Source organism: Chiloscyllium plagiosum, chromosome 44 (assembly GCF_004010195.1).
Source record: "Chiloscyllium plagiosum isolate BGI_BamShark_2017 chromosome 44, ASM401019v2, whole genome shotgun sequence".
Lineage (NCBI taxonomy): Eukaryota > Metazoa > Chordata > Chondrichthyes > Orectolobiformes > Hemiscylliidae > Chiloscyllium > Chiloscyllium plagiosum.
The window spans coordinates 2,350,029-2,362,916 of record NC_057753.1 but is presented as its reverse complement, the minus strand read 5'-3'; the positions used below and the strand labels follow the sequence as shown (position 1 = coordinate 2,362,916).

Sequence of the window (12,888 nt, the reverse complement as noted above, 5' to 3'; positions counted from 1 at the left end):
GGGCCCTCATCTTGCTCAGCAGCCTCCCGTGTGGCACCTTATCAAAGGCCTTTTGAAAGTCTAGATAGACCACATCCACTGGGTTTCCCTGGTCTAACCTACTTGTTACCTCTTCAAAAAATTCCAACAGGTTTGTCAGGCATGGCCTCCCTTTACTAAATCCATGTTGACTTGTTCTAATCAGAATTTAGAAACCTCATCCTTAATGATGGATTCTAGAATTTTACCAACAACCGAGGTTAAGCTGATTGGCCTATAATTTTCCATCTTTTGCCTTGATCCTTTCTTGAACAAGGGGGTTACAACAGCCATCTTCCAATCATCCGGGACCTTTCCTGACTCCAGTGACTCTTGAAAGATCTCAACCAATGCCTCTGCTATTTCCTCAGCCACCTCTCTCAGAACTCTAGGGTGTATCCCATCGGGGCCAGGAGATTTATCAATTTTAAGACTTTTTAACTTTTCTAGCACTATCTCTTTCGTAATGGCAACCATACTCAACTCAGCCCCATTTCATATCGTAACTGCAGGGTAAGATTAATCAATTATTACATGGATTGCAGGCAGCACTGATCAAGTTCTTTCATGCGTGACATCATAAGAGGATATTTCTCTGAAACAGAACTCTTTACCTGTCAGCTCCAATGGTTCAACAGAAGATTCATTTTATTGTACACTGAAGGGCTCCGAGTTATCGGTGTCCTTGACCAGCAATTAACATTTTTTTTGCCAGCTGTGTCCGCTAAACTGTTGGTTGCATGTTCATTTTCCTATGTTTAAGAATAAGTCTAATGAAGGTGACTTACATGTTCCCCAACAGTCATGAGTTTTTCGTAACACATTGGAATGAATCACATTGATTCGTGGTGAGATGTGATATTAGTTAGTTTTAGTTTTCCAGTCTATGATGATGCATCTTATGTTCAATATTGTTTCTATTTACTTTCTTGATTCAACTCTTGTTGCTTATTCAATCCTACTGCATTCCCTTGTGTTTTTGAATCCACAGTGTTTTCGTTTTGATGCCACTGGAATCTCTATCTTTCTTCACCTCTCTCTCACTCTCTGACACATAATTTCGCTCTCTGTCACTGTCTTCCTCTTTCATCACAGCTAACCTGGTCGTTATTATGATCCTGTCTCGAAAAACATGTGGCCTCTCTGGCTGTATCACCTATTACCTGGTGTCAATGGCAGCGACAGATCTCCTGGTCATAGTTACTGCTGTCGTCTTAAACCGGATTGCTGGGATTTATTTTCCATTAAGTTTTCTTTCCATCACTCCATTATGCAGTTTACGTTCTGCCTTGATTTATGCATCTATAGACAGTTCCGTCTGGCTAACAGTCACTTTTACGTTTGACCGATTTGTGGCCATTTCATGCCAGAAGCTGAAAATACGATATTGTACTAAGATGGTGGCTGCGTATGTTATAGGAATCGTCTCCACCCTGAGTTGTATAAAAAATGCCTTCTTATATTTTGTGTATGACCCTATGTACATAATTGACAATATACCATGGTTGTGTAGCCTAAAGGTTATATACTACACATCACCTGCCTGGGCTGCATTTGACTGGATGCGATCCATTCTCACCCCTTGTCTCCCATTCATTCTGATTGTACTGCTGAATGCTCTGACAGTCAGACATGTTCGAGCAGCTAATCAAGCCCGCAGGAGAGTCCGGTATCAGAACAATAGACAGAACCAGAGTGACCCAGAGGTCGAGAAACGGAGAAAGTCCATCGTTTTACTTTTTGCCATCTCGTGCAATTTCATCCTACTCTATTTACTATTCATGATAACGATCCTCTATGTCCGAATTGCCAAAGTTACTTATTTCTCAGGTTCTGATTCTAGTGAAACAACATTCGTTCTTGAGGAATATGGATTTATGCTTCAGCTTCTGAGTTCCTGCATCAACCCGTTTATTTACGCCGGAGTGCAGGCTAAATTCAGAGCAGAATTAATGAATGGGGTGAAATATCCATTGAGGTTATTACGTGAGTTCCTCAACCTGTGACAACCGTAAAATTCTGCACAAACAGTTTATGATAACACAGCGTTTCCTCTAAATGTCCTGATTGCAAATAGCCCGTTTTCCAAGAAATATTTTTCTTAGTTTGATCAGTGAACAATCTGAGAGATTTTGTTTTCAAGCTGTCATGACTGTGTGATCACAGGTGCATTCTTAAGAATGTTCATGGCGCTGGCGATCACTGCAGAGTGAAATCAAGTCATGTGCCAAATTGTATGATACAAAGTGATCCCATTCTGCTTATTGTACAAACACTGACTCTCGAAGTTGGCGTTTAACTTAGGACCATTTTCCTACCATTTCCAGTATCTCTGCTATTACTATATTAGAGTAAATACCTTATGGCAGTCTTATTGCCTTGATTGAGCTTGCCTGCTCCACTATTCGAGAAAGTCCATTCGTGAACTTGACCACTAAGTGTGTAATAAAGCATATTCTATTCTCCAGCATCTGCTTCATTCACAAGTTCGATTTAATCTCTGCACTCCCATTTTGCATCTTTTCATAACGGGGACCAGTGTATCGCTATCTTTCTCTTTGAACCTCCCACGATTTTGCAACCACTTTTAAGATTTCTTTTAAATCTCAAAGGGAAATTGTCTCAATTTCTCACATCGCAATTTTTAGCTGAAGCTCTTCATCCCTGGATACATTTTCATAAATGTCTGCGGAAGTCCCACCAATGCACTCCCGTACTCCATCGAATGAGCAAATCTGTACAAAATACTCCAGCTGACATCGAACTAATTTTTTTTGATAAATTACAGCATTGTCTCTTTTCTCTTGTAGTATGTAACCAAATTAGTAACTCCAACCTACTATATGATGTATTAATAAAAATACGAATATCAAGCTTTTCTGACGCCATTGAATCTGTGAAAAAAAAGTTTAGAACGTTCTTCTTTAAGACATTCAAATGTTTCTGCTCTCTTGATACTTGATATTCCTGATCCTCACTCATTCAGTGCAATTTCACAGAAATTAATAATAGAACAAAAGAGCGGTGTAAATTCTTGTCCCGTGGCATTTTTGCAATTGAATTGTCATTCTACGGTGACCAGAGTGGGAGTGAGGTGGAAATCGGTGGTCTGCACGGTTGTTCGATCGATCGTTTTTTGAACACCCGTTGTTATTTTACTCTTTTGTGGAAATAAGTAGAGCAGCAAATTAACATTCCGTAGATTCAACAGCATTCCTTTCTCAATGAACAGAAGATTGTGAAAAATAAGTTCTCAACATTTATTTCAATGCAATTTTAGAAACTTGTCGTGTTCAAGTTGATAACTTCAGCCTGTCTTCCACTCCTCAAACATACTGCTCGCAACATGGCCAAAAATATAATGAACCGTTTTAAAGAGACCTTTAAAATGTGTGCTATTTAAATTTCCGCAAAGAAAAGACCTGAATATTCAGATGAATATCTGAAAATGCAATTCCATAATTTCAAATTTTTGCAACTTTAACTTTTTTCAATCTTGATTGCCAGTCCTGCAATTGAAGCTACTTGAATTGGAAGAGCCTGGAATATAATTGGGCATGTACAGCGAGAATTGGGCATCATAAATACAACCATTCTGAAATAAAGATATCAACAGTGAACTTAACCCCAATAGATGGAATATATCGAAAAATGTTGATAATCCAAAGAAGACGAGACACGTCTGTGGAGAAAGAATGACAGTTATTCATTGCTTCTTCCTGCTCCTAGAACCTTTACCGTCCTCGATCACTGATATTATTCGAAATTAAAACTATTTTGTCATAATCAGCAATGGGCAACAATGGTACCGACTGACCCTTTCTCCCTGGAAATTGTGGCAATGCATTCCACAATATCAATGGTCTTGTTGCAAGAGATTCATGGTCAGTCAAGACCAATTGCCTATGCCTCACGGCACGATAATACCAGTGAAGCAGGGATTCACAGCACGCGAAATGCACTTATTGGCACTGTTCTGGAAAGTATCACGTTTTACCTGCATTGTAGGCTTGAAGCATTGACAATTTTGACGGAACATACACCCACCAACTATTTCTGGATGGATGTATTAAAACTGGCACCATGAGCCAAAAGGAATTGCTACATGGATGTTGTTATTACAAAGGAGAAACATTGAGGCAGAAAGGGTTAAAAGTACTTCAGTGTTCGCAGACAAATTGATTACCAGGGGACAACCCATGAGTGTCAAGTGGTGATAGCAAATGATCCCAATGCACCATTTGTTTCAAAACAAATAGGAGAGAAAACTGTGAAAGAGAACACAGTGATTATTCAAGACAGGAGACAGATAGAGGCAGAAGCAGGAGAGCAGCAAGAAAATGCCAAACGCCCTCTTAAACATTTTGTGACGACTCCTTATTAGAACAGAATGGAGAACGGAAAACAAGTTATGGTATCAATGTGGACGATGAACATGGAGTCGAAGTTGGTAATATAGCTCTCAAACTGACAAAGAGTGCTCAAGCAGCTGAGTTGGCAGCAGTGGCATATATGGTGAGTACCCGGAACAGTATCGCACAGGATCTGTTATCTATGCATGTGTGCAACAATTTGAAAGAATACCTTCTGTATGGGATGCGTAAGAATATGTATTAGTTGATGGAAATATCCGACAATCTGCCCCCTTACTGCGATACATTTTCAAAACTGTGAAAGAACGAGATCATTGAGGAATGAAAGTAAAGGCTCATTCTAAGTTATCACGAGATCGATGAGCCAAAAAAAAGGTAACAACTGAAGAGGAATCCCCGCTACAGATTGAAGGAATAGAAGTGCAGCAAGTGAAAGAGCTGGTTCTAATTGATTTGGCAAGAGATACAAGAAAAATGAAATGTTTGCGTAAAAAGTATTGAAAGGGAAAGAATCAGAGAAATATGAGTGTCTAAAAGAGCATGCATGGGAAGGAGGGTGTAGTGTTGTGTTGAAGGAAATTTGTAGCACGACGGGGAGAAAGGAATCGGGTAACTTATTTGTACCACTATATGTGGATATCGAGGTGGAAGAACATTATGCTGAGGTAGAAAGAGGCATTTTGGTGGCCACGAATAAAGGCGGCATGGAACATTCCATAAAAAAATCTAATAATTGCCCAAAGTAATACCAACAGAAATATTAAGAAAGGAGTTTTTAGATCCACAAGGTCAGTCGAGGGGCCCTGCATACAATCTACAAATTGACTTTGTGTTTCCACTACCTTTATCACGGGACAACATAAGCATATTCTGGTGATAATAGATAAAAATCACCAAATGGGTAGAGGAGTTTCCTACTTGAACTAACATTACTAAGATTCTGCCAACATTGTTGGAGAGGGTTTTTTTTTAATATTTAGAGTTTACTGACGAGTATAGAATCAGATCAAGAAAGAAGCATTTTACGGTCCACTAAATGCAGAGTGCCATGACACCGCAAGGGATTAAACAAAGGTTCTGCATACCCTGGGGCATAACTCAGTGGTATAATGGAGAGAATGAATAGAACACTGAAGAACATGCTAGCCAAAATGGCACAGCAATGTCAGAATACTTGTCTAATGGTTATCCTTCATGTCCTGATGATAGCAGCAAGTATTGTAGCCTCCTCTACAAAATTTAGCCCCTATAGGCTAATGACAGGTGGAGAATGCGTGACCTGGAGCTACTGTTAGAATAAAACCTGAGCCAGCAGAAGTAGACAGATTAATGAAAGACAAATGGATTCAAGAGCTGACTGAGAGCGCAAAAGTGTTGAACTACGTTGCTGCTAATATCATGGATAGGGATCTACAGCAAAGTAGCACATCTTATGACTCCAAGGCAAAACCAGTGGAACTGCAAGTTGGGAAAAAGGTACAGATCCCTGTGCACCAAATACCTCTTTTCTGGACCCGAGATTTGCAGGACCATATGATGTGATAGAAAACGTGAGCCCCATAGTACATAAAGCAATTTCAGCCCTAAATAACCGCTAATGATATCAAAACAAATGTTGATGCCCGTTGGATGAAAACATGACAACTATCATCATGAACATGTAACAGTGGGAGTTCGTGATATTCTAGAATTGGGCAATGTTGGGTTGGATTGTCCATGCGTACATTAGCACTCACCCCAGATGGTGGAGGTATTACCCTTTTAAACATACCACTCCCATAAGCCTCGATAAATTGAATGCTGTTGCGAAGTCGTAAGACAAAACAAAAGACGAAAAGAAAGAATAATTTGGCGGGATGTTTACTGACGTAGTTAACCCCACAACCGACATGGGGTTATAGGAAGGGATGTTTCGGGCATAAGCCTATGCCCGAAACGTCGATTCTCCTGTTCCCTGGATGCTGCCTGACCTGCTGCGCTTTTCCAGCAACACATTTTCAGCTCTGATCTCCAGCATCTGCAGACCTCACTTTCTCCTATAGGAAGGGATGAACGATTAGAACTGACAACCGATTTGCATGAATTGCCGACAGGGTTTAGAAATTGAACTTGCAAATAATGTACTCATTAAAGGAAAAGAAATGACAATAAAATTCAAATAAGATCAGAAATTATGTTTCTTTTTCAGAGGCCAACCCAATGAGATGATAATTTCCAAAGCTCTATATTTTGAATAAGCTGGGCTTGGGGCTGTTCTGATTACATTCCTCCTACAGGGAACCAAAGGAAAAGGGAGAATGGAGTAAAATGTAATAGTAATAACAAACTGTGCACCCCAGAGGTACAAGCGGTAAAGCTCGGCTAGTAAAGGGCTTCAGACTTAACATCGCATCCTTTTTGGGCTGAGACCAGACTAAGGACGGCAGGTGCTCTGTATAGGGTTATAGAATTACCATTTTGGATGGTAAACGGATGTGAAATTGCAGGGGTATGGGGCAGGATAAATTGGGCAAAGATCATTAGGTACAGCATTTTATGTCAAGTCACTGACCAATTTGGACACTTTTAGAGAGAAATATCAAAGAGGACTCTTGAGTCCAGCGTGCAGTCGAACAAATCGACCTTTATAGCCTAACATTTGAGAGGACTGTCCCCGAACAAATACAACAGTTTTGTACATTTCACATTAAAATAATCCCACGCAACATTGATTCCATTATTAGCCACACACCCCTAATCTATACATTCAATCATGTAATCACAGGATTCATGATGGACAACTCCATAGACAACCCTTATCCTCGTATTATCTCATGATATCTACCAGACATCTCCATAATCAGTCCTTCGGATCTTACGATGCATTTGACAGTTATTCTCCTCCCCAGACATTTACCAGCTGAATCAAGTTAATTGCTAATAAACTAGGTACTAACTTACCACGATGAATTATTCCAAATTCCCTAATCACTTTATTTCAAACAATAGAAATGAATGTGAATTTCTGCAAATTGCTACAAAATTTGTAATTTCAGTTCAAATATAAAGTAATATATTTACATTTCGTGTTATTGTTCTTTAACAAGCCTGACAAATATAGGACAGCTTCTCTTTTGCTCAATCCTGGGAGATCAAACACAGTCTCTCTGTTTTGCAACTACAGTTTACGACCCCTGCTGTTTGCATGCTGCAAATTAATTTGAAGCGAAAGTTTATTTGTCAATAAACTTTATTGTCTCCATCCTAGACTGGAACTTCTTACTAAATGAGATAGCACCGATTCGAATTTCATCGCTGAGGGTGAAATTCAGTTTCTGCCATCTTTCCCTTCATCATTGGACTCAGTGATCTGCACTTGAGCTGCAATTGATTATTTTCCATGCTTTAAAATCTCTTCTGTTCTCTAAGAGATTGGCTGCTGACCCGATTTGTCGCTTCGTTTTCCCTGCGAGGAGGCCTTTTTTTCCGGTGTACAGTTGGGTTTTCACTAAAACTCAATTAACTCCCTTCCTGGATGTTTATAAGTTGCATTTCACAATACTAAAGTATGCAATGACAATTGTCCAATGAATCTTGGTTTTTGTGGGATCAAACAATTATTTTAATTCTTGCTCAAATATAAAATTTAGGCATGTTTTTCCGAGACATTTCATCATAGAAGCAGTATGGAAGCAGGCCATTTGGCCAGTTAAGTCCACATGGCGCCACTGAAGAGAATCCCACCCGGACCCAATCCTCTACCATATCCATGTATCTCTGCAATTCCCAATATTATCGTAATTAACCTACACATTCCTGCTTACAATGGGCAATTGAGCATGGCCAAGTCATCTAATTTGCACATTCTTGAACTTTGGGAAGTAATCAGAACAAATCTGCGCAGACACTAGGAGAATATACAAACTCCATATAGACAGTCACGTAAGTGTTGAATCGAACGTATGCCCCGGTGCTGTAAAGCAGCACTGCCAGAGATGGCTCAACACATCGTATAGGATGCTTTCTATCAGAAACACTTGTGCGCTTAAAACTGCCTGTGTACTGAAATGCAACTTTATACCCCAAAGTCTGATAGACTGAAACTGAAATCACCACTATAACTGTACGAATGTATATAAGGTGTGTGTGTGTGTGTGTGTGTGTGTGTGTGTGTGTGTGTGTGTGCTTATTTATTATTTACAATTTCCTGAAATCATTTTAATTAAGTGGGTCCAGTTTCCCCTTCTGCTCTATAGTAATGGAACTTTTACATTATTTTGCTGAAATGGTTTTCATCTGTGCCTCCCTTATGAGGAACGCCAGACGACACAACCCTGTCTTCTCTCTCTTATTTTCTTATCCGGTGATCCGTCTGGAGGTCACAAATCTGGCTGTGAACATCTGCCATATGTAACTGTCAAGCATCTGTAGTCATTTTGAATCTGCTAAAAAGCTCCAGGCAGTCATTTTGCAAACTAAAGGCATGGGCCACTACAGAAACATGGAACATGAGACCCTCTACAAATGGGTTTCGACACATCAAGAAGAATGGGGAATTCTGGAATCGTGCTGCCAAATCTGAGATTGACGTCATGCTTGTATCTATTATTGATTGAACGGCATTTTCAAGTGTACAGTCCAATTATGACTGCGGACATTATAGTCTGAGAAATCAAAATGTTCATGTGAAATTCCTGTTCTCCTAATGTAAGGCAATAACAAAAAATAACTTGCATTTATATTGAAACTTTGACGTAGTAAAGCCTCGATAGTTCCTTCAAAATTAATCAGAAACTGCATTCGAAGAGCTAGATTTGAAGGAGGATCTTAGAGAGGGGATTTACGGACGGACTCCAGAGCTCATGGCCTCGACAGCTGACAGCACTCCACTAATGGTGGAGATTGAATTGAAATGATTTATAAAAGAAACAGTTTCTGCCAATTCCCTAACAGTAGCTTTGGTAACACTTCTAAACATGGTGTCTCACAAATCGCTACTTCCATGGAATGGTGGGGGGAATTAAGTGTTGGATTCACACAGGGGGATGTTTTCTGTGAGTGTGAAGATGAAATGTAACCCCCTGCTATGCTTGAACTCAAACTGCATTGACTTGGAGGAGAGCAAAGGGAGTTTGCAAAGTTTCTGCCCCTTCCCACGTGCCTCAGCTGCAGGGCGTTGCAGGCACAGTGCAGGCCCACTGTCCGCCCCGGCCCAATTGTGGTCGTCACAACGCGAAAGTAGCCTTGTCAGTAACACAGGGAAAATCCTTTCATCTGGGCAATATATGGGACCAAATCAATGTGCCCCTTTTTCCATTCCTCATCCTGAGAGGGAGCGAGAGAGGGTGGGGGAGGTGGGTGTGTGTGTGTGGAGAGACACTGCTCACTTGTCAGAATTGAGTGAATCCATGGACGGAGCAGACTCTACAAAAGTACTGAGATAGTCTGCGTTCCTCTTTACGGTATTTTCATTTTGTATCCCTCAGTTTGAAACGTACACAATTTTCACCCAAATAAAGGACTGCTTCTTTCCCCATGTCACTATTAATAGGATAATTTCTCATATAACTGAGCAAATTTTAAGGGATTGGCACATTGAAATAAAATGTGCATGTATGTTGCTTCATGTGTTGCATATCTGATATTATTCGCTGTTGTGAACGTTTCATGGCTATTATTTTTCAACTGATATCGTATTGGAGTAACATCCTGTATTTCTTGTTTTTTTTTTATTTAATAGGGAAGCAGAAAGTCATTCAGCAACTTTACTGGCTTTCTTTCCTCAAGCAGCCCTGACATTTCATTAACATGCCTGTGATTCAGCTGCAGTTCCAGCACCTTTGTAGGCAGCTCGTTACCAGTCATTTCACCTAAATGAGTTTTTGTCCATGTATCCATAAGGATAGCTGGCTGCCCATGGGTTTCCCACAGTCCCCACATTTGTACAGTTTCTCCTTGAGGGGAACTTTCCTTCCGTTGCTCTAGGACCCCTGCACAAACTTCCGGTTCCCTTTTCATTCCCTGCCTGAAACCCATCTGCCGTTTCTGTGATCTGGGTAGTTTGTGATCTTCAGGCATCTGGCAATCTACAGGAGTTGCTAACTATGTTATATTCATTTAACTGTACTGACTGTGACCACTTATTTTGTGAGATTATTTTTGCAGGAAGACGTGGAAAGAAATCTGAAAACAAATGATACATCAACTTCTGACTGAGCCATTTGATTCATTTGGACTTGAACATCAGCAGCCATTCTGCTTAAGAGATTTTGGATATTAGTGCGACAGGACGAATGCTGAGAGACCCGAGTGAGGGAGATTCAGTGTGATGACTGTGAAGAGTGCTTCAAACCATTTACTCAGCTTGGGGGATCAAAATCTCACCACACTTGGTGGGGAAAGACTATGTGCCCATTGTGCTTGTCATCTGAAACCCAGAGCAACGCAAGGGAAGCTCCCCTCACAGGAAAAGTGTGGAAATTTGGGGACTGTGGGAATGGATTCCCTTTCCCATCGGTGCTGGAAATGCACAGACCCGTTCACCTAGAATGACCCCCAACTATCCAAGTATCTGAATCCCTCCCTGCTGCACCATCCCTGTAGCCATATGTTCAACTCCTCTCTCTCCCTATTTCTCGTCTCGCTAGCAAGTGGCTTGGGTAACAAAGCAAAGATAACAACTGTGTTTGTTCTAACTCTAAGCTTCCACTCTAGCTCCCTGAATTTCTGCCTTAAATCCCCGTCCTTTTTCCTAACTATGTCGTTGGTGTTATCTTGACCACAACTTGGGACTGCTCCTCCTCCTCCTCTAGGATCCCAAAAAACATAATCCGAGACATCATGAACTCTGGCACGTGCGAGGCCGCCCACCAACTGTGAGTCTCTCTCGTTCCCACAGAATCTTGTGTTCGTTCCCCTGACTATGGAGTCCCCAATGACAAATGATCTGCTCTTCCGCCACCTCCCCACCACCAGCACTTCCCTCTGACAACATGGAAAGAATCAGTGCCAGAAACCTGTACCCCATGGCTTACCTTGGGAAGTCGTCTCCCCGAAAAGTACCCAAAATGGTATACTTGTTATTGAGGAGAACGGCCATAGGGGACCCCTGCACATGTGCCAGTTCCATTTTCTTTCCCTGATTAAAACCCATCTGTCTTTTTTCTTGTATCTGAGGTGCGACTACCTCCATGTAACTCCTTTCAATTACCCCCGCTGCCTCCTGGATGATCCGAAGTTCATCCATCCCCAGTTACAGTTGCCTCAAGTGGTTCTTGAGGAGCTGGAGATGGGTGAATTTGCCGTGTATGAAGTCAGTGGGGATACTAGTGGTGACCCTGACTGAAACCCATCTGCCGTTTCTGTGTCCTGGGTAATATGTGATCCGCCGGCATCTGGCAATCTACAGGAATTGCTACCTACGTTCTGTTGATTCAACTGTACTGACTGTGATCACTTATTTTGTGAGTTTATTTTTGCAGGAAGATATGTGGAAAGAAATCTGAAAACAAATGATACATCAACTTCTGACAGAGCCACTTGATTCATTGGGAGGAGCATTCAACTGCTCTAACCTCCAATCCCACTGTTCGAATTCCCTCAGAGACTATTAGAGAGCAAGAGAGAGAGAACGAGAGAGAGAGGATGAGAGAGCGCGAGCGCGAGCGAGAGAGAACGTAACTTACCAAGCCAGCGCACAGAATCCTTTTTTTCAGTTAAAGGAAGGGGATGAGTGGGAGGCACTACTTGGGTACTGTTTCAGGTAAAGCGACCGCCCAAATATATTACCTTACTTACCCAGCCAACCTGTGTCCGCACCTGCTCAGTGTGCGCTCCACGTATTCCAGAGGGAAGCTTTTAAACAATTCATTTACCTTCCCAGCAGCACCCCGTTCCTCGCTCCAGCTGCAAATGGAGGCTCCTGACACTTGAGGTAAGCTTTTAAACAATTAACCTACCTTTCTTATCCTCGATTCAATTATATTTCCAGTACCTTTGTAGGCAACTTGTTATAGGTCATTGTCACCTAAATTAAGTTTTTCTCCAGATATACTAAAGGCTAACTGGCTGCAAGAGGGTTTTCAGGTTTCTGTGTCCTGGATAATATGTGGTCAGCAGGCATCTGACAATCTACAGGAAATACCATTTATGTGATGTTTGTTCAACTGTACTTGATCAACTGTGATCACTTATTTGGTGATTTTGTTTGGAGGAATTCTTGGAAAGAAACCTGAAAGAAAATGATGCATCAACTTCTGACAGCATCATTTGAATCATTTGGAGTTGAATGTCAGCGCGTTTCAAATCGTAAAGAAATGTTTGGTTTTGACTGCTTGAGAATATTTGGATACTGGTCCAGCAGGAAGAATACTGAGAGACTCGAGTGAGGGCGATTCGGTGCGCTGACAGTGAAAAGTGTTTCAACCCATTTACTCAGCTTAGGGGATCAAAATCTCATCACTCTTGGTGGGAAGAGTACCCGTTCTGTTTGTCATAAACCCAGATGACACAAGAAAAG

At 41.2% G+C, this 12,888-nt stretch overlaps 1 protein-coding gene across 1 annotated transcript in view; it reads left to right on the top strand.

The window, feature by feature from the left end:
- The window catches only part of LOC122543623 (probable G-protein coupled receptor 139), a 44,803-nt gene extending 34,637 nt beyond the window's left edge, over positions 1-10,166 (top strand). The window contains exons 3-5 of the mRNA XM_043682446.1: positions 1,114-2,004; positions 4,403-4,618; positions 10,111-10,166. Coding sequence (XP_043538381.1) covers positions 1,114-2,004; positions 4,403-4,618; positions 10,111-10,166 — 1,163 coding nt within the window. The remainder of the gene's footprint in view (positions 1-1,113; positions 2,005-4,402; positions 4,619-10,110) is intronic.
- The last annotated feature ends 2,722 nt before the right edge of the window (positions 10,167-12,888 follow it).